The sequence below is a fragment of the Mustela lutreola genome, chromosome 7, assembly GCF_030435805.1.
Source record: "Mustela lutreola isolate mMusLut2 chromosome 7, mMusLut2.pri, whole genome shotgun sequence".
Taxonomy (NCBI): Eukaryota; Metazoa; Chordata; class Mammalia; order Carnivora; family Mustelidae; genus Mustela; species Mustela lutreola.
The window spans coordinates 71,042,433-71,069,407 of record NC_081296.1 but is presented as its reverse complement, the minus strand read 5'-3'; the positions used below and the strand labels follow the sequence as shown (position 1 = coordinate 71,069,407).

Genomic DNA, 26,975 nt, shown 5'->3' with positions numbered 1-26,975 from the left:
AAGCCAGATGGGTTTGAGTGCTGACTTAAACTGGGATTATTATTATTATTATTTTTTAAAGATTTATTTATCCATCTGACAGAGAGAGATCACAAGTAGGCAGAGAGGCAGGCAGAGAGAGGAAGAAGCAGGCTCCCCGCTGAGCAGAGAGCCCGATGCGGGGCTCGATCCCAGGACCCTGGGATCATGACCCGAGCCAAAGGTAGAGGCTTAACCCACTGAGCCACCCAGGCACCCCAAAACTGGGATTATTTTAAATACTTGGCGGGGGGTGGCGCTGGATTCAACTTAGCATGTGCTATTGTTTTGCAACTGTTGTCTAATTAAAGAATCCATCTCTGAGACATACGGGCCAGTAACGACCCAGATGTTGACAATAAAAATCCTAAAAGGCTCTGTAAGAAGACGGTGCAGAAGAGGCCTTCATAAGATTTTGCAGCTCAGTGGATATGGAGGACTAGAGTAAGGGGAGGAGGCAAAGATGTCTAGAGAGTTTCAAGCCTAACTGACTGGAAGAGGATAGAATTCTTTCAAGGAGGAAGGGCTGGTGTGAGTTCCACTGTGAGTAGACGGAGGTTGAGGTGCTGATAAAATCCCAGGGTAGAAACACAGCATTTTTAGAGCTGGACGGGACCACAGAGATTATCTAGTAACCAGGGCCTTTAATTTCAGAGGAGAAATCCCAGGCGAAGCAAAGAGGAGTGACTTGCCCATCTAAAGCAGAAAATTGGTTATCAGAGCTCCTGGGCCAACATTCCGACCTGAGGGTACTGGACAACGTAGGTCAGGCACCCAGGACAAAAAGTGGTACTAGAACTACTGGAAATCATCTGAATCATGGGAAGAGTTAAAGTTCTGTGAGAGGAGTTCCAGAGACATAAAGGATGTTGAAATCGAAGACTGAAAGATAGACAGCAAAGACAAAGGTTCAGTTATTCAACTCTAGGCTTCCAGGGCAGTACCTCTTCACTGAGATTGATAGAGGACCTGTGTAGTGACAGGCCCCTCAGGATGCAGCGGCAGATGAAACCCGCTTTCTCTGCCTTTTGGGAGCCAACAGCCCAGCAAGAGACCAACAGAGAAGCAGGCAGTTCCACAGCAGTGTGACAGGTGCTGAGTGTTAGGAGAACATGGTATTGTGGGAGTGTGAGCCAGTCTCACATATTTTCAGGCCCAGAAACCGGATTTCATCAGTAAACCTACAATTTACTAGAAAGACAGGAAAGGGGGAACATTAAGAAGGGAAATATACTTTGAGAGCAAGGACTGAGCTCTACCTACCAAACTCACCAGACTCTGAAGGATAAGCTAGAATACTGATGTAGAAGTCTACAATGGGGGCTCCACCTTTTCAGCTCTATTTTTCACTTGTGCTTGGCCTGAAGTGTGAACCCTTCCCCGTGTCAAGGTTTCCAGAAATGATCAGGTTGCTTAGTTAGCTCAGAAGCTGGGGGAGGTGAATATTCTAGAAGGACATTCCATCAAAACCCATGAAATTATTCTTGTCCTCAATAGATATAAACTTTTCAGGGACCAGAATATTCTGATTCCATCCTTACATAGAGCAGGATGAATAGAGTCTGACAAACTGTGCACACTGGCTTCCTTTTTAAAAACTCCATTTTGACAATCATACCTCTGTAAATGCAGTCTTTTAACTATTTATTTGCTTAATAGGCAACTCATTCAAATGTCCAAAATTTAAAAGTACAAGAGGGTATGCAGTGAAAAATCTCCCTCTGGCCCCTGTCCTACAGTCACCCAGGTCCTTGTCCCAGGCACAACCTCTGTTATAACTGTCTTGTGTATCCTTCCAGAGACATTTTATTAATGCAATACAAATCATACTTTTAAAAAAAAAAACTTAAATCAAAAGTAGTTTTTATTTGTTTGTTTGTTTTTTAATTTTTTTTTCCAGTGGGCGGGAGTGCCTAGATGGTTCAGTTGGTTGAGTATCTGGCTCTTGATTTCGGCTCAGGTCATGAGGTGAAGACCAGCTGTCAGGTACCACACTAGACATGGAGCATGCTTAAGATTCTCTCTCTCCTTCCTCCCTCCTCCTTAAAAAAAAAAAATTAATCTCTATACCTCATGTGGGGCTCAAACTCACAACCCCAAGATCAAGAGTTACATACTCTACTGACTGAGCCAGACAGGTGACCCCAAATAATACTTTTTAAAAATTGCGTCTTTCTGGAGCACCTGGGTGGCTCAGTGGATTAAGCCTTTGTCTTCAGCTCAGATCATGATCTCAGGGTTCTGGGATGGAGCCCCGCATCGGGCTCTCTGCTCAGCAAGGAGCTTGCTTCCCCTCTCTCTCTGCCTGCCTCTTTGCCCACTTGTGATCTCTGTCTAACAAATAAATAAATAAAATCTTTTTTAAAAAAATGCATCTTTCTTTATTTTCTTTTAAGATTTTACTTATTCATTTGACAGAGAGAGTTCACAAGTAGGCAGAGAGGCAGAGAGAGGTGGGGAGGGAAGCAGGCTCCCCGCTGAGCAGAGAGCCCAATGTGGGGCTCGATCCTAGGACCCTGAGATCATGACCTGAGCCAAAGGCAGAGGCTTAACTCACTGAGCCACCCAGACACCCCCCCCCAAAAAATTGCATCTTTCTTTAGTTACATTCTAGTCATGAAAATATACTGTAGTCACTCTGTTTGAACTTGAGAAATACCATCTTTTTCTGATTTGAGAGCTATCCTGCCCCTTAAGTATAAGTACAAATATCTCTTAGACAAGATAGCTAATTCCACCCACTGTGTATCTGTATCTGTACAGACACAGAGTTTCTGTATCTCTTAAGTTCTAGGAACACATTACTCTTGCTTCCTATGCACAGATTCTGACGTCAATCATGATAGTCAAATAAATGAATTCTTACAATAGGCTCTTTTGTTGTTCATTGTGTTGAACCAAAGACTTTACTAGCTTTTGGGGTTTCTTTAGTCTCAGAACACATTTCACAAACTCTGTACTTTGTTGGGGGGAACCAGGCAAAGTTGAACATGTCCCCAAAGCAACAGTGATGAAGGAGAAATCGGAAAGTGGAATAATTTGCCATGCTTCTGATGAGTTTTCTATTCCTTGTGCTTTTACCCCCACATGACCCTAAATTATGATCCTAGATTAACCCATAAGAGTATACTACAATTAGACATGAATATGTATAATCATTAATTATGGGACCATCAAGATCCTAAAATCATTGGTTTGATAAAGTTATTGGTGTTACATTAACCTATTGCCAATGATAGAGAACAAGGCAAGAGTCACAGTCTATTCCACTTCTTCTGGGGAAAAAAAAAAAAAAGGGCAGCATAAACACCAAGGAGTTTCCAGGTATCACCGTAGATACTTTGCAGAGTCAGACAGACAGTATAAGACAAACCAGTAGGGAAGGCTTGTGCTTTGAATTGATGAAGTCAATCTAAAAAGTGTTACAGATTTTTTTCAAGAACAATACATATATCCATACACAAGAAAGAAAGAAGGAGGGGCGCCTGGGTGGCTCGGTGGGTTAAGCCGCTGCCTTCGGCTCGGGTCATGATCTCAGGGTCCTGGGATCGAGTTCCGCATCGGGCTCTCTGCTCAGCGGGGAGCCTGCTTCCTTCTCTCTCTCTCTGCCTGCCTCTCAGTGTACTTGTAATTTCTTTCTGTCAAATAAATAAATAAAATCTTTGAAAAAAAAAAAAGAAAGAAAAAAGGAGTGAGGAAAGAGCTTTGATTTGCTTTTATAGCAATAGGACTGTTTTGGGTGGCTCTATCCACACACTTTCCCCTGGGTTCCAGAAGATAAGGGTATGTTCTATGGCTATAACATGAGCCTTTCTTTATGAAAATTTAATGACACCCTGGCCTCATTATTTCTAGGCACTTCCAATTCTTACATCTGGAAAATTAAAATTAAAAATGTCTTTAATGAATGATATGAGGGTGTCCTCAGATCTCAGACAGAAATGGTACAAAGTAATGTCAATACCATTTGTTAGGTGTACTTACTGTATTCTTAAATTCCTTTATTGAGGAGGAGTATAGCTTTGGCCACCCCAAGTACATTAGAAAATTAGACCCTCAAGGTGGTTGCATTTAATTCTTGGGAGAGGTACTTTATAAATTTTGAGAAAGATTAGCCAAAACCTTAATTAATAGTGTGATTAATTAAGGTGATGCCTTCATTAGAAAGGAGGAGGAATTTGATTCCAGGTCACAAAGCAAGTTAGTAGCAGAGCTAAGACATGGACCTAGACTTTCTGACTCCTTTCACCCTATTATCACATTTGGAGGCCTTACTATAAGGCCTGGTAAAATATTATCTCATATTCATATAGCTCTTAGTGCCACACCACATTCAGCATGTACAATCTCTCCTTTTGGCCCCTCAACGACCCTGTGTGCTAGAGACAATAAATGCATGCGTTCTCTCTTTGAGGATAAGGTTGCAACTCAAGAAGACACATAGTAGTCTATAATAGAGTCAAATTCTCCCAGTTCCCTCTCCGGGGCTCTTTCTACCATGCCATCCTGCTTGTCCGGTCCCTTCTATCAGTGAACTTTGGTTTGAGACACCAGAATTAAAACGACAGCTCATTTTTAAAAATTACCTCTTTTGTAGGTACAAAATGAAATATTTAAATCTCTCTGCCCCCTTTCCTCCGAGGTACTTAAATGTTAGACTGAGTTCTCTAGTTTTGCACTGTTCGGGAACGACTTTTCTAGGGAACTACCCTAATTGAGTTGAAACAAAAATTTAAATACATGAAATAGAAGGGAAGATGCGTCTGCAGTCCTCCCGTATTTCTGGCTCACATCAGTCTCCATTGCCATGGTTGTTTCTCAAGCCAGGGCACATGGCCAGCGACTATTTGAAACGTCTGGTATTCCCCCAAACACCTAAGAGGCTAGTAGTAGGTGGAAAGTGCAGGACCCTGGGGGAGAGATGACCTGAATTCCAGACTTAGGCTTCTCCAGTCTCAAACCCGGTGTTGCCTTAAGAAGCTACCTAAACTTTAGGTGGTTCGGTTCACTGCAAAATGAGGGGACTGAGTCAATGCATACCGACAAACGTAACCGTGTAACTGTACTTACGCTTTACCCACGTCATCCAACAATGTACATTTAACGTACTACTGAGTTTCCTTCGTCAGAAGTCGCGTGCTCCTCCCCTCCCCGAAGCACGGGTGGGCCTCCCGCGGCGGACGGAGGCTGGGCTTGGTAGCCGAAGCCAGTCGGCCGACTGACAAACTGAAAAAAAAAAAAAAAAAAAAAAAAAAAAAAAAGGCAAACACCGGCGCTGGACCCCGCGCCACTCGCTGTGCCCTAACGGTTCCTAAATTCCGAGCGGCGGGGCGCGCTGGCCTGCGCTCCCCCGGCCTAGCCACCTGTTCCCAGCAGCCAATGGGGCGCGCACGGAGGGCGGCGGGGCGGGGCGAGCCTACAAAAGTCGGGGGCCGCCCGCCTTGACTTCGCCTGCTGGCGCGCCCTCGGGAGGCTCGGACGGACGCGGCCGAGCACCTGGAACATTCCGCTCGCGGACAAGCCGGGCGCGGGGCGATGCTGCGGGTGCGGTGTCTGCGCGGCGGGAGCCGCGGCGCCGAGGCGGTGCACTACATCGGCTCTCGGGTGCGTGCGCCTCCCGCCTCGGCTGGCGGCCGCGCGCGCTCCCCCTCGCTTTCCCTCGCTTTCCCCAGACAGCATTGCATGACAGTGTCCCTCGGGCCCCCCTTGGAAGCTCAGCTTCAACAGTCTTTGCTGGCTGCTGGGAGCTCGGCGGGTTCCGGGGAAAGCGGGACAGGCATTGGGGTCACACCCCGTGGGCGCGCCGCCCTCCCCGCCCGACGCTGATTGCTCCGAGAGGCTTCCGGCCCGGGGTGAGGGTGTGGGACCGACGAGTGACACTTCTTAATACAAGAATGGAATTATAGGGCTTCAGTGCAGGGGATGGGGCAGAGAGTTGGGGAGCCTGCGGGCAAATTCGTGTGGCGTGGATGGACGGGAGAGGAGGCAAACTGGGAATCTGGGATGGAGAGGGAGCAAGCAGGCCCACTCCAAGAATAACGTGCAGTCCCGAGACCAGAGAGGAGTTGGAGCTAGTTCAGGCTGTACCTAGACTTTCTGCCGGGTCCCCGCCCTCCGCTTGCAGGTTTCTAAGGGTGCGTCTGCAGACCTCCTAGCTCCTGGGACAGGAATAGCCGGGCAGTTAGGCTCTCTCCTGGCAGCTGCTTCTAGAACAGCTGTCACTCTCCTTCCTCCTTTGGTCCCCACCCTGGCTCCCCTCCTGCCTCCTTCCTAAGGCATTTAACAGAGTAGGAGCGACATTGGGCTCAGGGGAGCGGTGTGGGGTGTGGGTGGTGGTTGAGATTTGCTCGGGGTGGGGGGGGGCGGGTGAGGGACTCTCCCTACTGTAGATTTTATAGGCCCTAGATTTTCAAAAGGCTTTTTGTAAGTTCTTAGTTCTCTTTTCTGGTTTATAAATTTGTGCTTGGGTTAATTCTATCATGGCTGGGATACTATGGACCATCTGTGAAATGGAGCAGATGGCACTTGGTTACTCTCAGAATTGAAGTGCCAAAGAGTGGGAAGTGTGTGTTAGCAATGCAGAATTTTTAGTTTGAAGCTGATTATTCTGAAAGATAAGGCTCTTTACATATGCTTCTACATTTTCATTTGGAAAAAAAAAAGTATTAAAGTACTGGTGACTTTTAACACTGAAGGGGGAAGGAGGCTTCTTCCTCCAGCTGGACTTGGCAGGGAGATATGGAGCAGCTTTCTGTGGTTTTCTAGGAACGGGGTGATCCATCATCTATGGAAGGGTTGCTTAAAGCTTGATTAAAACTTGAATGCAGAAAACCATTCTGAGATATTAGGACAGAATCTAATGAGGGGCTTTAAAGAGTTATGTCAATTCACATATAGAGAAAAGATAATTTATAAAAAAACAAGAAGGGAAAACTATAGCCCCACTACCCACCTATATAGTAACTAACATCTTGATTTACATTTTCCTAAAGGATTTTAAATGTCTGTATTATACTGGGTTTCATTCTATTTCCTCCTGCCTGCAAGTACTGTATAGGAATATGCAATAATCTCTTCTTTGTTCTTGGAAGCTTGGAAGAACCTTAACACGGTGGGTGCAGAGAACTTTCCAGAGCACCCAGGCAGCTACTGCTTCCTCCCGGAATTCCTGTGCAGCTGATGATAAGGCCACTGATCCTCTACCCAAGGACTGCCCCGTCTCTTCTTACAACGAATGGGACCCATTAGAAGAAGTGATAGTGGGCAGAGCAGAAAATGCCTGTGTTCCACCATTCACTGTGGAGGTGAAGGTAAAGCAAGGGTATTCACATGTCTGAAGGCGGTTCACTCCTTATCTTCTGCAGGCTGGCCTCTGCCCCCATTCTCCTCTATAGCTGCTTTCACTGTAGCTTACTCCAGACCTCTGAACCCCAGTGGTGATTTTAATTATCTTACATGAAATACCTGTGGTGTTTGATTTTTCTTAAAGATTTTATTTATTTATTTATTTATTTATTTGACACAGAGAGCATGTGCACAAGCAGGGGAAGCTGCAGAGAGAGAGAGAGAGAGAGAGAGAGAGGAGCAGGCTCCCCACTGAGCAGGGAGCCCAAGGTAGGGATCCATCCCAGGACCCTGGGATCATGACCTGAGCCAAAGATAGATGCTTAACCAACTGAGCCATCCAGGCAACCCTGGTGTTTTATACTATTTACACAAATAACTCCTTCCTTCAGATTCTGACAGATCTCATCTGGAAATGTAGTTCTTTCCTTATTCCTCACATCTTCCTTCACTGTCTGTAAGGTTACTGTTGAGCAGAATTTCACTTTGGCCCTCTTCTCACAGCTTCGCCTCCCACTTCCAGTCTGGTCCCGATCTTTCTCCAGATCAACGTGTTAAAACTCCTTGGCACATCCTGAGTTCAGCTGCCAGCCTCACTGCTATACTGGACCCTTCTTCATTTCTTCCTTTTCAGTTTTGGCATTTCTATTTACTAGAACTGAAACAACAAGGAGCCATCTTTGATTTCTCCCTCAGTCACATCCTCTACATCCATTGTCCAAGATTCAACAAGTCCTTTGTCAAAAGCAACCTTACCTCCATCCCTCTGCTGCTGCCTTAGATCAGGATCACATATACTGCCTGGACCATTGCAGCTAATCCCTCACTGGTCTCCCTCATTTGTTCTTCTCTCCAAACCACCTTCCAGCTTCTGTGAGAGTGCTTTTTAAATTTTATTTTAAAGATTTTATTTATTTGACAGAGAGACAGAGAGGGAACATAAGAAGGGGGAGCAGCAGAGGGAGAGGGAGACACAGGCTTCCTGCAGAGCGGGACCCTGGGATCATGACTTGAGCCAAAGGTGAATACTTAAGGACTGAGCCACCCAAGCACCCTGAGAGTGCTTTTTTATTTTTATTTTTATAAGAGAGATTTTCTTAAAGTAGATGTTCTTTTTTATTTAATATTTTATTTATTTGTTTGACAGACAGAGATCACAAGTAGGCAGAGAGGCAGGTAGAGAGAGAGGAGGAAGCAGGCTCCCTGCTGAGCAGAGAGCCTGGTGTGGGGGGCTCAATCCCAGGACCCTGGGATCATGACCTGAGCCGAAGGCAGAGGCTTTAACCCACTGAGCTACCCAGGCGCCCCGAGAGTGCATTTTTAAAAAATATTTTATTTATTTATTTGAGAGAGACAGTGAGAGAGAGCATGAGCGAGGAGAAGGTCAGAGAGTGAAGCAGACTCCCCATGGAGCTGGGAGCCTGATGCGGGACTCGATCCCGGGATTCCGGGATCATGACCTGAGCCGAAGGCAGTTGTCCAACCAACTGAGCCACCCAGGCATCCCCTGAGAGTGCATTTTTAAACCAAAATTGGATCACGTTGCTCATCCTGCTCCTATCACTCCTCTATTTCCCAATCTTCTTTTCTTTTCTTTCTTTTTTTTTTTTTTAAATATTTGATTTATTCATTTGACAGAGAGAGAGATCACAAGTAGGCAGAGAGGCAGGCAGAGAGAGAGGGAGAAGCAGGCTCCCTGCCAAGCAGAGAGCCCGATGCAGGGTTCGATCCCAGGACCCTGGGATCAGGGCTGGAGCCAAAGGCAGAGCCTTAACACACTGAGCCACCCAGGTGCCCCTTCCCCATCGTCCCCTACCATTACCTCCGATAAAGTTCTCATGGTATTCAAGATCATTCACAATCTGGCTCTAATCTGCCTTTCCAGGACTCCCCATTTCAATCATTGGCTCATCATAGAGGTTTGTTAATATGGCAGGTTAGCAGATGTCTATTCTTGTTTGGGTCCCTCTCAAATAAAATTTCACCTTGGTTTTCAGCAGACTTTATATGATAACCCTATAAGCAGCCAAACTCAACTTCTCACTGTTCCCCAAACAACCATCCTGACTGTGCTCCCACTGAGGACTCTTCCATCTCTGTTCCTGTACTGCTCCTGTCTGTAGTTTAAACCTACCCCTCTTGCTACCACAGAGATCTGATGGTCCCTTCCCCAAAGCCTTCCAGGGTTTCGCTGGCAACAAGTAATATCTCCTAAAAACTCCTAGTGTTCTTTATGTGTAATATTCCTAAAGCTGGGCCTCTGTGGTTTGGTTTTCAGGTTTCATCTCGGATAAGGGAGTGCCATCCACATTGCGACACAGCCTGAGCTTCCATTAATCATGGGTTCGAAATATATCTTCAATGTACTTAAATTCCTCCTGATTATTAACAATATTATTTATAACATGGATTAAGGAAATAAGTTCTATTACATCATTGCCCTCATGAGCAGAAATGCTGCCTACCTTGTACTGGGGCTCCAGAGGTATCAGCACAAAAGACCTTGCTTTCTGTTCAGAGAGATATCTTTGTCTAGAAACAAAGACTAAAGCTAAGTATCTTATGCCAGCCAACTGGCAGTTGAATTGAATGCCAGAAAAGTAAAGGAAAAAGCAATGACCAAATGCTGGAGAGTTAGGAAGTCTTCTTGAAGAAAATGACTTTTAATTAGACCTCGAAGAGAGTGTAATAGAAAAAGTCGTAAGTTCTAATTGTTCTGAAACTACCTCTGGTTCTGATATGTGATGTTTGCTGAACAGATTAATTTATGTATCATCCATGTGTTTTAAAAAGGCATTTTCTTTTTTAAGTCTTGTCTTTTTTTTTTTTTTAAAGATTTTATTTATTGGGGCACCTGGGTGGCTCAGCGGGTTAAGCCTTTGCCTTCGGCTCGGGTCATGATCCCGGGGTCCTGGGATCGAGCCCCACATTAGGCTCTCTGCTTGGCAGGGAGCCTGCTTCTCCCTCTCTCTCTCTGCATGCCTCTCTGCCTACTTGTGATCTCTCTCTGCCAAATAAATAAATAAAATCTTTAAAAAAAAAAAAGATTTTATTTATTTATTTGTCAGAGAGAAAGAGGGAGAGAGAGCCAGCACAGGCAGAAAATTAAAGAGAGACAGGCAGAGGCAGAGGGAGAAGCAGGCTCCCCGCCCAGCAAGGTGTGGGACTCTATCCCAGGACGCCGGGATCATGACCTGAGTCGAAGGCAGCTGCTTAACCAACTGAGTCACCTAGGCATCCTTTTTTAAGTCTTGTCTTAAAAAGAAGTCCCATCCCTTAACCATTTTAATTGGGTGGAGTTAAATTTCAGATTCAAGCAATAGCTTAAATTTTACTTGTCTGTAAAACTGTTGATTTTGGTGCTATGTAATCTTATAGAAACAGACATGATTCTCACACATGATTTTGAGTTCTCTGTCATTTTTGGAAAGTATATGGGGCTGAAGTCAGGAGACAAGGACTGAATTACGTATTTGATCAAGAAGCTTGATGCTAGTCTTGGCTAATCAGCTCTTTGACCTTGTGCAAGATTCCACAGATTTCTGGGCCTCAATAAGGTGAAGATGTTAAGAGGTTTGCTATCTACCTAACAAGATTAAATATGAAAGTAAAAGGTTGCATGCTAAGTGCTTCAAGGGACAAAACCATACTTCATTACTGTTGTGTGGATCTAGGTTTACATTACAGACGTACACTGTTAAGTGCAATGATTGTAGATATTGCTAGTATTAGCAGTATTGATTTCGTTCATTTGTCTGGTTATTTCTGCTTTATGCCACATGCTTAACTAGGTAACTAGAGAAAATTAAAGACATGCATACCCCCCAGAAGGCAAGGCCTTACTAATGAATAATGATACAGATGTATCAATCATCTTGGGAACAATGAAAGATAAAATAATGTATTAAACTGCTTTGAGCAATTAGGCATAAGATTGGTTGGAAGATATAAAGGCTACAGAAGTTTTATGGGAGTAAGGACGATAGTTTTCAGGAAGCACAGTTTTTAAAGCCTATGTAGCTTTTTATTCTGTAAAACATAATGAATACTTTCTACCAAATATGTGCTTTTTGTTTTGCTTTTATCTTTAAAGCAAAGCTTGTAAGGGCGCCTGGCTGGCTCAGTGGGTTAAGCCGCTGCCTTCGGCTCGGGTCATGATCTCAGGGTCCTGGGATCGAGTCCCACGTCGGGCTCTCTGCTCGGCGGGGAGCCTGCTTCCTCCTCTCTCTCTGCCTGCCTCTCTTCCTGCCTCTCTGCCTACTTGTGATCTCTCTCTGTCAAATCAATCAATCAATCAAAAAAAACAACAACAACAAAGCTTGTAAGAAAGGATCTTTTATAAGTAAGAAAGGACCTTTTATAAGATACAAAGTCAGTCAAGGTTAATGTACTATAAGCTTGAGGCTGGATCTATCTATCTATCTATGAAATATTCCAAAGACTATTTAAAATTCGTTTGGCAACCGACCCCCTCACCCCCCGGCCCTCACACGAACCCAAAGGGTTTTAAGCTCTTAAAGACTATAAAGTTTCCAGGAGTGCAGCCATATCTCTGCAACAGGTTATTAAAATCATATGCTAAGAATTTACCATAGTGTTTTTTATCTTGCAGACACTTTGTAAATGATTGCTTACTCATTTAGCAGGGTTACAAAGGAAGTGTAAATAATTTCCAACTATGTCTTAGAAAATATAATGTGCCTTGATCATTTGGACTTTGTTCAACCTTAGCCAGACAGAGTATGAGTTACACAAGGAAACTCACACTGTTCAAGTAGATTTTCTCCCCCCCAGGAAAGCTTAGTTCCTATTTACCAAGGCCAGCTTCATTCTGCATAGTTACACAGAATACTTTGGACTGTGTCCGGCAAGACAGCATGGCTGTGCATCTGCTGGAACCAGTTTTAAAGTTTCAAAGGTTTCTTGTCCTTTAGCGGACTGTAAGCGATGTGCCTGGCATGAGAAGGGCAAAGTGATGAATGGAGGAGTAGTACTGCCATGTGTCTGAGAGGACTATAAAGACTCATTGTTATCCTCTCCTTCTGGGGGCTGCTGCCGGACTTCCTAGGAGTGAGAAACAGTGGAAAGCTTTTGTTTTTAAAAAGAGTAGATTGATCTTAAAAACTACGTGAATTAATACCGATCGTTTGATACTGATGATATTTGTCTGAGCCTGTTGTTTTCCTATAGATCTTCAAAAGAAAAGCAACTAGCCAATAATGTGGACAGGAATCAGCAAACTTTTTTCTGCCAGATAATAAACATTTCAGGCTTTGCAGACCACACGTTTCTGTCATGACCACTCACCTCTCAACTCTGCGACTATAGTGCAAACAAAACAAAACTGCTACAGACAATATGTAAATGAATGAGTGTGTCTGTGTTCCCATAAAACTTGTATTTACTTGGAAAAAAAAAATGGCCATGGACTTTTAGTTTGCCAGCCCATTTTTAGAGCCTCACCGGCATCCTCCATTTTTGTTAAAGACATGTTTTTCAGATTCTTATTCCTTCTCCAGCAGGCTCAGCTCCAGCCTTACTGGTGTGAACCTAGGTAATGAACTAACAAGAGGCAGATCTGCCTTTGTATGTTTGATATTTATCAGACTGAGGTGGAAACGGAAGTAGAGACAGAAAATCTGGAAAAGACATCATCTTTGACATTATGGGGCTAGACATCTAGACACTGTATCTCATCACCCAGTTCCCTTAACCACTATCTGAAATTGTCTGATTTGTGTGGAAACCTTACCTGACATGATCAGGACTGGTAGGTAGTCAGTTAATCGATGATATAAAGAATATTTTTCTTAAATACCTCCTTTAAATATTTTTTTAAACTTAAAGTATATGGATGCATATCACTTTGCCAGTCTTCTGATGAAAGTCCCAAGTTTTCTCCTAGCGTTCGGATCTTCTGATTGGAATTCTGCCTCATCTACCTTGATAAATTACATCCATAAACATCGTCTACATTTCCCAGTGTATTTCTTTAAATTGAGAACTTAGGAACATGCTAAACAATCTGAATGAAGAATCCTTCTACATTTGTATATTTTTGAAAACCATTATTTTACAGTTGGTAGGCTTGCCCTATTTCAATAGTCATTTTTAGCAAATCGAGCCTTTTTAAAAGCATTTAACTGGTTTTCATTCAGTTGTCTTTTTAAAATGCGCATCACCCTTGGACACTTTCTAAATGTTACGCTTTTTTTCAGCTGCCAAGTGTGTGAATTCATTTATGGGATCACTTCCTTCTGTGACAAAAGGACTTGAAGTGGTAGGAGAACTTGGAAAGACTGGGGAGGGGAGGCATGTCTACAGGGAAGGCTACGAAGTAGCAAAGGCAGATTTGGGCTACTGCACAATTTTGCAAAGTGTTAATTCTGTTGAATGAGAAAATCAGTAATGGGTTTTTAAGAGCAGCAAAGACAATGTTTGTTTGTTTGACAATATGTCCCTAATTTTAAGGGGGCAGTGTACTATTTTCCTACAGAGTATCTTGCAGTGCTGTTTTCTAGATAGAATTCTGGGATGCATGGGTAGCACATGGTTTTATCTAAGTACGGATGTGCTCTTATCTTAGGCTCTTTTGTTTGTTTTCTTATTTGATTTCGTTTAGTGTAACCATCCTCAGAATAATATGTTGCTCAAAATATAACTTTAACTAGTGAGGAGTTGTACTGGTCACATAAGCTTGCTTAAGGATGACCTTGAGAAAACAGGTACTAGCAGCAGGCCTCTGGTGGAGGGGATGATACACGCCCTGAAGCCAAGCAGCTGGGGATGCCCGCCAGCTCAGGGCGGGACACCATCTGCTTCCCTTTTTCCCTGTCTCCTGTACCTCAGAGAAAGCCTGCGGTTAAGGTAATCCCTTTAAGTGTGCTAGCACAACTACAAATCCCAGCTGTGGACCAGACACACCTTACTCTTCTTATTTACCTAGTTTACCTCTAAAACTTGTGACCAACATCTGACTCACGTTCCTTCTTGTTTACCTACTAGACCTATGGCTATTGTACAACCTTCTTTCTTCTCCTTTGTTGCTACCTTGTATCTAATAAATACTGGACTGAGGAGGTGTTTGGGTGACAGTCCTTCCAGCTGTTGTCCCCTGCTCCTTGTCTTATAGCTGACTTGTTTGTGCCTCATTCCTCTTCCATGCGCCATTAGGAAAGCGGAAATTAAGACTGTCTAACGGAGTCCCTATGTCCTGTTTTGTCTATGAAGCTTTTACTATGAAGGACCAATAAAAACTGGAGAAGACTCCAAGCCCACCTGAGGGCAGACATGCTGTGAATGGCAGGGCAGAAGATCGTGGGCAAACAGTGCAAAAGGTCTCAAAACATCAAGAAAATTTAGAATTCTTCATTCAGCAAATATTGAGTGTCTTCTCAGAGAGGCAGTGTGCTCAGTGCTGGGGATCAACACTAGACAAGACATAGTCTTAATCTCATTTCCATTAAATTATACAAACCAGGGGCACCTGGATAGCTCCATCAGTTAAGTGTCTGCCTTTGGCTCAGGTCATGATCTCAGGGTCCCGGGATCAAGTCCCAAGTTGGCTCCCGGCTCCGCCGGAGGTTGCTTCTCCCTCTCCTCCTCGCTCATGGTCTCTCTCTGTCTCAAATAAATACAAAATTTTTTTTTAAAGAAAAAAAATAGGTTATAGAAATCCTTGTTCACTGCCTAGGACTTTATCATGAGTTGTATTTTTCCCTGATTAAGTATTTCACTTACTTTCTCCTGTTTGTAGGCCAACACATATGAAAAGTACTGGCCATTTTACCAGAAGCATGGAGGCCATCATTTTCCCAAAGATCATTTGAAAAAGGCTGTTGCTGAAATTGAAGAGATGTGCAATATTTTAAAAATGGAAGGAGTGACAGTGAGGAGACCTGACCCCATTGACTGGTCACTGAAGTATAAAACTCCTGATTTTGAGTCTACGGGTAAGTGATATTGGATACCTCAACTGCTAGTGTCTTAATTTTTAATTTCTTTCTTAAAAGCTCAGATAATCTCTCAGAGATTCTTTTAATAATCCTTTGAAACTTTAAAGATTACTTAGGAACAGATTGGTTCTTTTCAATATGATTAAGATGTCCATATTCTCAACTCCATTGTAAATCAAAATCTTCTTGAAAGAAGCAGTTTTTCTAAACCTTATGATCATTTCCTTTCACAGAACAGTGGATTCCATGTCATTTACAGAAGTTACGAGGGGAACAGAAACATTCCCGTTTTAGTTTTAACTGACATTGCGGGCCCCTGCGCTGCCGGCCTGCGCGCTCCGCAGCCGCCGGGCCAGGCTGGGCGCGGGCGTGGATGCCGCGAGCCGAGCGAGGGCGGTGTGAACTCACTGTGCCTGAGTTCAGTGTTCTAATTCACAGTTCTAGAAACGATCCTTGGCCCAATTTTTATCTTGTGGTACTGATACTCCCTGAAGAACTCTGTTTCTATGTAGCAAGAAAGGAGCTTACAAAACGTGAAAACTTGGTCGTTCTAGATATCTTTGAACAAGGACCTTATTCATTTCTTCTTTGTTCCTTCTTCTCTTCCCTTTCCTTTCCTTCCTCACTCCCTTTGCTTTCATCTCCCTCCCTCCCTTCCTCCCTTCATTCCTTCCTACCTTCCTTTCCTAGCTTTGCCATCACCACACATGCTAACAATCTAGTATATATCACTAGTATATATCACAGCCTAGTCTATATCATCTAGTATATATCACTCCATCTTTTTCCATTTGCATATAAATCAATTCATACACATTCCTATAGATTTTCTGTATTTTTTTTTTTTTTTTTTTTTTTTTTTTACCAAGACATGGGATCCCATTATATAGATTCTTCTGTCTTGGAAATGAGCATTACTGAGGTTGTTGTGGAATGTTTTTGTTTGATAGGTTTATATGGGGCGATGCCTCGTGACATCCTGATAGTTGTGGGCAATGAGATTATCGAGGCTCCCATGGCGTGGCGTGCCCGCTTCTTTGAGTACCGTGCATATCGGTCAATTATTAAAGACTATTTCCACCGTGGCGCCAAGTGGACAACTGCTCCCAAGCCAACAATGGGTGATAAGCTTTATGACCAGGTAAAACCCTAATTATAGGTGAGCTTATTAGTAACTTCTCTCAATAATCCAGAGAATGAGATAGAGATTCTCTGAAACCTTGTATTTGGTATGTGTTTGAGAAACTGAGAACATCAACTGCATTTAAAAAAAAATGTTTTATGATAAAAATAAGGTAAATGATATTGTGATAATAACAGTAATAGTAATAGCTAACACTTATCTGGTGCATATTATGTGCTAGGTCTTGAACTAAATGCTTTTATACATTGTCAGTCCTTTTTATTCTTCACAAAACCCTCTGGAGGGAGGAGCATCAATCCTCCCCTTACTGGGAGGAAAGCTTGCCTAAAGGGACATAGCTATTCATTGGTAGAAACAGAAAAGTAATTTTTTCTTCTGAAAAAACAGCGGGGGTCTACAGGCCATATTCACAGTAAAAGGAAGTATATATCCCTTGTTAGGTCACTTATTACTTGATCATTTATAGAAAGAATCAATTAGCAATAATCGCGCCTCGGATAAACCTCATTGGCTACGATACTGCCACTGCGCAAAGCTGTATAGAAAGAATCAAAAGATCAAAATTACTTCTAGGTGTTTAAAGACAGAAATGAGTAATGAATTCATTCCACCACACCAAATCCACTTTGGCAGGGGATGCACGGCATCTTGTTTGATGGTATGAGTTAGGCTCAGGACCAAATTCCTTTTCTAAAATAACAGAATGACTTCATCCTGTTGACTGTCACTATTGTAGATAGCTACATAAATCAATATGAGTCATGAATATTTTCAAAATCATTACCATTGCTGTACCGTTTTCTTGTAAGTATCAAGAAATTGCTGTCATGCCTAGTTTGGGGCTTTTGTTTTTTGTTGTCAGTTTATTTTGATTCAGTTAGCATGGGCCTACCTCTTCCCCGTGCATGTTTTAGTCTAAAACAGTAGTACTATTTTGGGAAATGATGATGTTGAATTAATTTTCTTAGTAATGGATGTCCCATAAGTAATTTCCTTTGTATGTATTCATTCTCGTTCCAAATAGAATTACCCTATCCATTCAGTAGAAGACAGACACAAATTGGCTGCTCAGGGAAAATTTGTGACAACTGAGTTCGAGCCATGCTTTGATGCTGCTGACTTCATTAGAGCTGGAAGAGATATTTTTGCACAGAGAAGCCAGGTTAATAAAAGCTGCCTCTTAAATTCCACACTTTATTATTACATTTTTAATTCATTATTGTATTATTTACTTATACATTATTGTATTTTTTGATGAAAATATTTTCATCCTATTTTTAGTTATCTAAACGTAGAACCAAATCTTTATAGAATTATGTCCTCCTTTCATTTTCAGGTTACAAACTATCTGGGCATTGAATGGATGCGTAGGCATCTTGCTCCAGACTACAGAGTGCATATCCTCTCCTTTAAAGACCCCAATCCAATGCATATTGATGCCACCTTCAATATCATTGGACCTGGCCTTGTGCTGTCCAACCCTGACCGACCGTGTGATCAGGTAAGGGAGCCCTTAAGACTCTGGAGAAGCATTAGAGTCTACCAACTGAAGTAACTACCATTTTTATTTTAAGCACTTCCATGGTTCCTAATGGTCGTAAATGATGGATTCAGCGGTGCTCAACATTATGAGAATCAAACATTGGATTGCTTGTGGTGGATTTACTGTAAGGTGACCAGAACTCCCAGATGTATGTTGTAGCCATGATAATTAGTGTAGTGTCATCAGACTTTGACTTTCCTTAAGGCTTGCCTTAAGGCAAAGCCTCCAGTTTGTGTGTCTCTGTGTGTTTTTATCGAAGAGAGTATATTATCCTACAGCTTGCAGCCAAGATCCCATAGCAGCTGAACTGCAAACAGAATGATCCCTGCATGGTGGGACAGTGACCCTGGGTAGTGGGTGTCTTTCTCCCTCTCCAGTGGGTCAGTTCCCCTTTGCCCAGCCCCAACCCACAGGAAGGAGCAGAGCTACTGGTCTCTGAGAGCAGCTGGTCTGCTACCATCTGCAACCTCCTGCCTCTGCTGCCTCCCTCCTACTTCCAGTTGGGTGGTGAGTGACTCTGTGTTATTTGTTAGGCTGCAATATACCTCTTAAAAACCTCTTAAAAATGACTACTTTAGGGGCGCCTTGTGGCTCAGGTCATGATCTCAGGGTGCTGGGATCAAGCCCCGCATCGGGCTCTCTGCTCAGCGGGGAGCCTGTTTCTCCCTCTCTCTCTGCCTGCCTCTCTGCCTACTTGTGATCTCTCTCTGTCAAATAAATAAATAAAATCTTAAAAAAAAAATGACTACTTTACCATGTCACTGTTTATTTCCATCCCATATATTTATACCCAATGACCAGATTACTTATCCATTTTCACTTTAGTATAATTTATTGATATACTAAGTGAGTATGTGAACATAAGAATGGCTGGGTTATAATGGTCAGTAAGGATATTTATGGTTCTTTGGGAGTACATCCTTAATACCTGTCTTTATGCTATGGTAGAGATGCAAACTGATGGACTATGAAGTGGATGGACTATGGGTTTAACACAGTCATTACATTTTTGTTTCCTTATAGCTAAATAGATAGGAGATATTTTCATTTTCTTTAATGTGAATTTGTCAAGGAAAGTATCTTCCATGTTTTAAGATCTCTGAAACCTAAATAAAGCATGAGAATATTTTTATTTATTTATTTATTTTTTTCTCAAAGATTTTATTTATTTATCGGTGGCGGGGGGGAGCGAGCACAGGCAGACAGAATGGCAGGCAGAGGGAGAAGCAGGCTCCCAGCCGAGCAAGGAGCCCGATGTAGGACTCGATCCCAGGACGCCAGGATCATGACCTGAGCCGAAGGCAGCTGCTTAACCAACTGAGCCACCCAGGCGTCCCAAGCATGAGAATATTTTTAAAAGCTTTAACATTTCTGTTACTTTTTTTTTTAACTTTAACCTGGTGATATGGTCATTTTATTTTACATTTCTAATTAGGATTCAGATAAAATCACTCCAAATGTTTGGAAATATAATTATATTTTGGCAGCTGAGAAGTCAGTGTCTCAAAAAAGAATTATTAATCATAGGAGCTATCAGAGACTACAAATGATAATAATAGCATATATAGATTTAAACCTCCTTGGGGTTTTTGTTTGTTTGTTTGTTTGTTTCTGTCTTGCAGATTGATCTTTTTAAGAAAGCAGGATGGACCATAGTTACTCCTCCAATACCAGTCATCCCAGATGGTATGTTTACTGTTACATACTCCAGGCTAAAATGAGTATTTCAGTGACTGAAGAAGAGCTTTCATCTATAGACAGCAGCCCAAATTTTAGTACTTTAATAAAGAAAATGTTTCCCCAGGAAGGAGTAAGGTAGCACCTGGGCCTATAGGTACAAGAAAAGACTGGGACTTATGTTTGTAATCTCTCCTTCCATACACAATGCAAGTGAGAAGATGGGAAAAATCAGCATAAAGCAACATCACAAAGCAAGAAATGAGTTTTTAAAGAAAACAAGGTGAAATCCAAATGTGTAATAGGAATCGATTGAGTCTAGATTGAATCCTAACATTCATAGATAAACTGTCTTAAGATTAAAATAAAATTCCATAGGGAACGTGAACTACTGAAAGAATGGAAGTGTCACTTTAATATTCTTCACTTTGGAAACCTTGCTTTAAACAAAGATGATAGTGGACATGATTTAACAGTTGTTACAATTTTTAGATCACCCACTCTGGATGTCATCCAAATGGCTTTCCATGAATGTCTTGATGCTAGATGAGAAGCGTGTCATGGTGGATGCCAATGAAGTTCCAATTCAAAAGATGTTTGAAAAACTGGGTATGTACAATAAACAAGACATGGCGTCATGCATGAAAGTATTAAATCAGAATAACTAAAGAAATTACCGCTAGGTCTGATGTATGATTTACGTAATTCAATTGCTATTCCTTTTAGAGGTACCATGTTATTATTTCATAGATACACAATATTTTTATTTCTAACAATCATAATCCCAAAGGGTTGGAGATGCATTTCAGGCTCCTCAAACATCCCTTAGCAATAAGTATATCAATCTTCTGTGACTTACCTAACCTCTTGGTGCCCATGTATGAAGATTCATGTCTCATATTTCAGGTGTATTACCCAGAAGAAATGATTTTCCCCCTTGACACATCCCTCTTTAATGTGTTATCAGTTGAAAAAGACTGGCCTGTCCATTTTCGATTGAGCCCAATCTAATGATATGATCTCTAATGCTATGCCACTTTTTTCCTAATTTTCATGAAACAGTTTCTTTGTCCATTAAGATTTTATTGTTTCTCAACTTTAAATATTATTAATAACCAGATATATGATTCATCATATTTTATGATTTACACACAAGGAACTTGTTAAAGCAAACTTTATCCAACAACTGGAACCTTTCCAATTCAGGATTAAAATAGCTCTGACCATCTGAATAAGAGAAATACATCTGTCTACCAGGAAACACACTTGTGTTTAGAAGCCCACTCTTTATCCCAAGCCCACTCCTTACCCCTTGCAAACTCTGTTCTTACTTCCCAAAGCCCTGCCCAGTCTCACTTTCTTGGGAAAGTCTTTTCCAATGGCTCTTGCTGCCTTCCCTCCCTGACTACCCCAGTGGAACTTTTAGTGACTCTAGAGCTATCTTTCCTCTCAAAATAATGTGTTCTTTGAGGGAAGAGGATAGATTTTCTTTTTTAAAATACTGTTATGCTGCGTTGAACACTACAACAAAAAACTTATGATGTACTATATGCTGGTTAACTGCACCCCCCAAAAATGAAAACAAATAAAAAAATAAAATCCCATTGTGCTGAACACAATAGATTTCTTTCTAAAGACAGTTGGTTAACTGGGCCATGCACATCATCACAAGCACATCAGTGCAAATGATGCCAGATTAAACTACTTGCCTGAATAGATTTGGTACCTGAATGAGCATCCAACCCAGCATACTAAAAATACAAGCTCAGTTCCATTGTTTTCTTAAGGTGGTGAAGTTGATCCTGTCCCACTCATCCAACCCACTGAGGACACTGACCTGAGAATTGTCAGCAGAACAAAATAGACTTCACCGTGTCTGCTGTCTGGTGAAGACTTTATATTAGCAGTGGAATAGGTTAGATGAAATATAATTAGTGACAAAACAGTTGAAAGACTGTTTGGGGTTCAGGTAGACTTGAGGATTAGAGACACAGGGTTCCTACCTATCTTTGGGCTTACTTTCTACAGGAGAATCTTCTTGGGCATCCATCTAACTGACCACCTGTCTCTCTTTTGATGCAGGTATCAGTACCATCAAGGTTAGCATCCGTAATGCCAATTCCCTGGGAGGAGGCTTCCACTGCTGGACCTGCGATGTCCGGCGCCGAGGCACCCTGCAGTCCTACTTTGACTGACGGGGCCTGACGGTGCTGGTGGCTTGGCCTCCAAGAAATCTAGGAAGCTTAGGGATAAGGTTCATTCTCCCACTTGAAAAAGTGCATGAACTGTAGTGCTTTAAACAATCATATCCTTAACAGGGGTCTTAAGCCTGGTTTATTTTTATTACTTTTCTTTGATGTAAGGAAATAACTTGTGCTAGGTCTTACTTTCTCCTCCTAAATTCATTTACTATTTGGCTTTAAGTGTAAACATTTGGTGAATGTATACCAACAAAAATTAGTTGTTTGAGTAACTTGGCCACTAATATTTAACCATCTACCTCTGTTTCTAATTTTCTTTCCAAAAGGCAGCTTGAAATGTTGGTCCTAATTTTCATTATTTTTTTCCTTTTTTCTAAGACTTGTGAATGTTTGTATCATTTCTTTTTTCTAAATGAGAGAAAGACTTAAAATATACAAAGATCTTAAGCAGAACCAGGTAACTGTCTCTTTTTCTAATGAGGAGTTTTGGTAATTTTTAATTTTTTGTCTTTAAAAAATAACCTAGACTATGCAAACATATTAAGTGTATTTTCCATGAATGTTTTTAATATTCTTATTTCAACATTGCTATTTGCTACTAAAAACTTTTTCATACAACTTACCTCATTTCAAGTGATTTAATCTTTCTTCTCTGTCCAAATTTTAAAGAATATTTAGTGCAATAGGTTGTTAGTTAACTATAAGTTCTGATCCTAAATTTTGATCTCTAGTGTCTAATGGATATATTGCATTTTTGATAATCTAAGCTTGGTTTACAGATATGCAAATTATTTCAAGCACAGACCTTAAAAGCATTAAAAAACTAATGGAGGTAAAACCTATATGCAATGTGAAATAATTTTAATGTTGGATTGTACATGTATTTTTATTCTAATAAACTTTTATGTTACAGAATGGATTTCATTAGAGTTTGGCATCAGCCCAATTATTATTTTTTTAAAGGTTTTATTTATTTATTTGACAGACAGAGATCACAAGTAGGCAGAGAGGCAGGCAGAGAGAAAGGAGGAAGCAGGCTCCCTGCAGAGCAGAGAGCCCTATGCGGGGCTCAATCCCAGGACCCTGGGATCATGGCCTGAGCCAAAGTCAGAGGCTTAGCCCTCTGAGCCACCCAGGCGCACCTCAGCCCAATTATTTTAAGCATAGGTAAATTATAAGAATGTAGCTCTAGGGACAAAATTTTAATGCTCTGAAATAATACATTCATCCCTAGTAAATAACCTAATACGTGTATTCACAAATGCTTAGCAGAGTCAGATTTTATTAGTTTTTTAAAAGATTTATTTATTTTAGAGAAAGAGTGGGTGCACACACACACATGGGAGAGGGGCAGAGGGAGAGGGACAGCAAGAATCCTCAAGCAGACCACACTGAGCACAGAGCCGGATCAGGGCTCAATCCCACGACCCTGAGATCATGAGTTGAGCTGAAACCAAGACTCTGACACCTAATCGACTGAGCCACCCAGGTGCCCCCAAATTTTATTAATTAATTCATTCAAAAATATCTAAATGTTTTCTGAATACATGGGACTAATCCTAGGCCCCAGAGAAGAGAGTATCTGTTCTCAAGATGCTAAATGTTTTGACTCATGAGAAATGGGGGGGGTCGGAGGGTGGGGAAGACGAGCTCTGAAATGAGCCATAGGTTTACCCTATGCCTGTGCCCCTGCCAACACCTTTAGCTCCATTGTATTCTGGTGTCCTTTCTCACCCTCCCCTCACAGGAACACCTATCAGTTCTACACTGGGCCAAATCCTGTTCAAGAAGTGGAGAGAGTCATGTGGACTAGGGCATACTTAGGGTATATATATATATTCCCAGGTCTAAATACTGCTCAGCAGTTTTACTACATACACCCCCCCCCCATTATCCCCAGTGCCTATTCCAAACCTTCACTATGTACTCTTATCTGATCTTACTGTTTCATTTTTCACAGAGCAAGTAAAGGCAGTCAAGTGTCCACTCCCTCAGGTTTTCTCCTCAGCTTTTCTGCTCTATTTCCATATTAGGATGGGCATTGTCCTCCACATTGGGAGAGCTTTTCTGATGTCATGCATGACATGCTGGGCATTTCAGGTCTTAGCATAATCTTACATCCTTCAGTTCTTAGAGCTGTTTCATATACAGTCAGTAACAAGCCTATAGCTGTTTTCTAGAAGGAGTATACTGGAGAATAGCAATTGGTGGTTTTCTAGTTCAAAAGCCCTGGGATAATGACCTGAGCCAAAGGCAGAGGCTTTAACCCACTGAGCCACCCAGGTGCCCCTCCCAGGTAATTTTAGATTTAAGTTATAGTATCTATCCCTAAGTGAAGGATATGATTTTTCCAAAAGCCAAATAGGTCCACCGGGTGTTGAGCTTCTAGTTTAGTCCGGGAGGTGGGGAGCAACAGCAACGCATTCCTAGTTGTCTGTGGTAGACCACAGGTTGCTCCAACCCGTGCAATACCCCTAGATTTTACAGTCTGCGTAGGACCCTGAATTTTATTAGAGTTAAACTAATCATCCCCAATCCTCATATGACTTTATGACCTTAGTTAAGTTTATTTTAATAAGTCTCTTTTAGCTTAATCCTCGGTTTCTAAGCTAATCATAATATCCCCAAAATAGTGTACTGAAATATTGTCCAGTTGTATTAGATCTCAGTCCCACTTGACCAGACTGACAGTGTGTGGGGGAGTTCACTCTCCTTGAGGGGATCCTGTACATGTGTGTTACAGATCATAACACATGAATGCAGATTGTCGTTGCCTCTCCTTGGAGACTGGAACGCAGATTGTTGTTTCCTCTCCTTTGAGATAGTAAGAACAACATATTTTCTGGTGTGCCCTGGTGGCTCAATCAGTTAGGCATCTGCCTTCGGCTTAGGCCATGATCCAGGGGTCTTGGAATCAAGTCCCGCATCGGGCTCCTTGCTCAGCCAGGAGCCTGCTTCTCCGTCTGCTTGTGCTCATGTGCTTGCTCTCTCTCTCTCTCTCTCTCTCTCTCTGACAAATAAATAAATAAATAAATAAATAAACTTTAAAAAAAAAGAACAATATATTTTCTGTGGGGTTCTGTGGGGTGAATTGGCTTGCTTCTCACTATCTCTACAGACACTCGGGCTCTGCTTCCTGCACCCTGCTTTCGGATCAGATATCATTCCTCCATCAGCTGTCTTCTCACCGGAAATGTGTGGACAGCTCTCATTTACTATTCTCTCTTTCCCCTTCTCTTCATCCTGGTGGGTTTTTATCTTGTTATTCTGCAACAAGGCAGAATAACAGTTTAGGGCAGTTTCAGAGAGAAAATGAAGATAAATGTTTGTGTTTAATCCACTCTAGTCCTGAATTTGTAGAAGTCTTTAGACCCTTAATCCTAAATTGCATAATAAAGGAGGAGATTAAGGGAGTACCCCCCAAAATCTTTATGAGATTTTATACGAAGCTGGGTGGCCGGGGTGGGGGAATCCACAGCTTTGTCTCTTCAGACTCCTAGGATGTAAAAATCCCAAGTCTGGGAGTACAATGAGTTAAGTGAAGTACTCACCTTGGGCACTAAATTTGGGCAGCCCCAGAACTTACTAATCTACATAAATAATACTTCAATGCAGTATTATTAAAATTAATTAATAAAATAATGAAAAATTCATGATGAACAGAACATCAAAATTTTAAATACAGATAGGATTGGTATTACTGATGTTTCTTTTGCCTCACCTCCCATGTGACTCAGCATGACACTGGGCACACACTCGGAATTAAGGGGAAGTGGAAGTAAACCAGCCCTTGCACTGACTTCAGCTCAGCTTCAAATCGTCTGTGGCCCAGAAAATCTTCTGATCATCTGCAGCCCAGAAAGCCCTTCAAATTTCTGTAGCTCAGAAAATCTCGAGCCTCCTAATGGATTAAGATGGTACTTAATTGCTGGTACTCTGAGATGCATTGGAAAAAAGCAATGAAAATTCTTTTTTGAAGAAATATCCATCCATCCATCCAATTATTTCAAAAAATAAAATTTCACAAAGTCCCACCTGAAAATAGATGCAGAAGGAAAAAAGACCCCTTCAGCAAATAACACTCAATAGAAACATATCCACAGGGACTCCTGATATCAGATGTAAACTCTAGAAAGTATCATCCCACACAGAAAGCCCATAGCCATTAGCAGTCATTTCCTATTTCCCTTCCAAGCCCCAGCCCATTACTAATCCACTTTCTGTCTCTAAAGATTTGTCTACTCTGGGTATTTTACATAAATGGAAGCATACACAATGCAATCTTCGTAACGGGCTTCTTTCACTTAGCAAAATGTTTTCAAGATCATGCATTTGGTAGCACATATCAATACTTCATTCCTTTTTATGGCTAAGCAAAACTCCACGGTATGGATATTCCACATTTTATTTGTCCATTTCTACTTTTTGGCAATTATGAATAATGCTGCTATGAATATCTGTGTACAGGTTTTTGTGTGGATATATTCCTTTCCCTTGGGAATAGGGTTGGAATTGCCAGGTCATGTGGTAATTTCAAGTATGACTTACAGGAAAAAAAAGAACACATTAAAAAACTAATAAGAATAAAAATAAGCCCACTAATATACCAAATCAGTGTATGATTTGTGTAATTCATTTGTACAACCATTTATAGGACTGCATTATGGTTTTAAAAAAACAACGAAGGTGTGCCCAGGTGGCTCAGTCAGTTAAGCATCTGCCTTCATGATCCTAGGGTTCTGGGATCCAGTCCTGCATGGGGCTCACTGCTCAACAGGGAGCCTGCTTCTCCCTCCCCCTCTACCGCTCCCCCTGCTTGTGCTCTCTCTCTGTGCCAAATAAATAAATAAAGTCTTTTTTAAAAAGGCAATGAAAATCATCTAAGGGGAAAAGTGGCTTCCATGTGAAGGCAGATTTAGTAGCTTAGAACCCAGTTGAGAAGGAGAAAAGCTAAGGAAGTTACAAAATCAAAATTATTCAAGTTCTAAAACCTTGACAAATTAGTTAACTTCTGATTTACTTAACAATTTTCAAAACACTCAATAGGGGTACAATCTTGATTTTAAATAAGTTAGTTTAAGAACCTAATAATA

The 26,975-nt window shown here is 41.7% G+C and overlaps 1 protein-coding gene and 1 non-coding gene across 2 annotated transcripts; one reads left to right on the top strand and one right to left on the bottom strand.

Moving 5' to 3' along the window:
* Positions 1–5,450: 5,450 nt before the first annotated feature.
* GATM (glycine amidinotransferase) lies at positions 5,451–22,801 on the top strand. Its single transcript, XM_059181440.1, has 9 exons — positions 5,451–5,622; positions 7,110–7,328; positions 15,119–15,314; positions 16,268–16,458; positions 17,486–17,623; positions 17,798–17,962; positions 19,627–19,690; positions 20,174–20,290; positions 21,764–22,801. The coding sequence occupies exons 1-9, from the start codon at positions 5,554–5,556 to the stop codon at positions 21,874–21,876; spliced, it is 1,272 nt and encodes a 423-aa protein (XP_059037423.1). The 5' UTR covers positions 5,451–5,553; the 3' UTR covers positions 21,877–22,801.
* LOC131837347 (U4 spliceosomal RNA) lies at positions 16,853–16,998 on the bottom strand. Its single transcript, XR_009355982.1, has one exon. It is a non-coding gene; the product is annotated as a U4 spliceosomal RNA (small nuclear RNA).
* Positions 22,802–26,975: the final 4,174 nt, after the last annotated feature.

Bases quoted from the DNA above. Each gene is read 5' to 3' on its own strand.
- GATM (XM_059181440.1), top strand. From the start codon at position 5,554: ATGCTGCGGGTGCGGTGTCTGCGCGGCGGGAGCCGCGGCGCCGAGGCG. The intron at 16,459-17,485 runs GTAAAACCCTAA...CGTTCCAAATAG, and splicing joins GTGATAAGCTTTATGACCAG to AATTACCCTATCCATTCAGT. The intron at 17,624-17,797 runs GTTAATAAAAGC...TTTCATTTTCAG, and splicing joins TTTTTGCACAGAGAAGCCAG to GTTACAAACTATCTGGGCAT.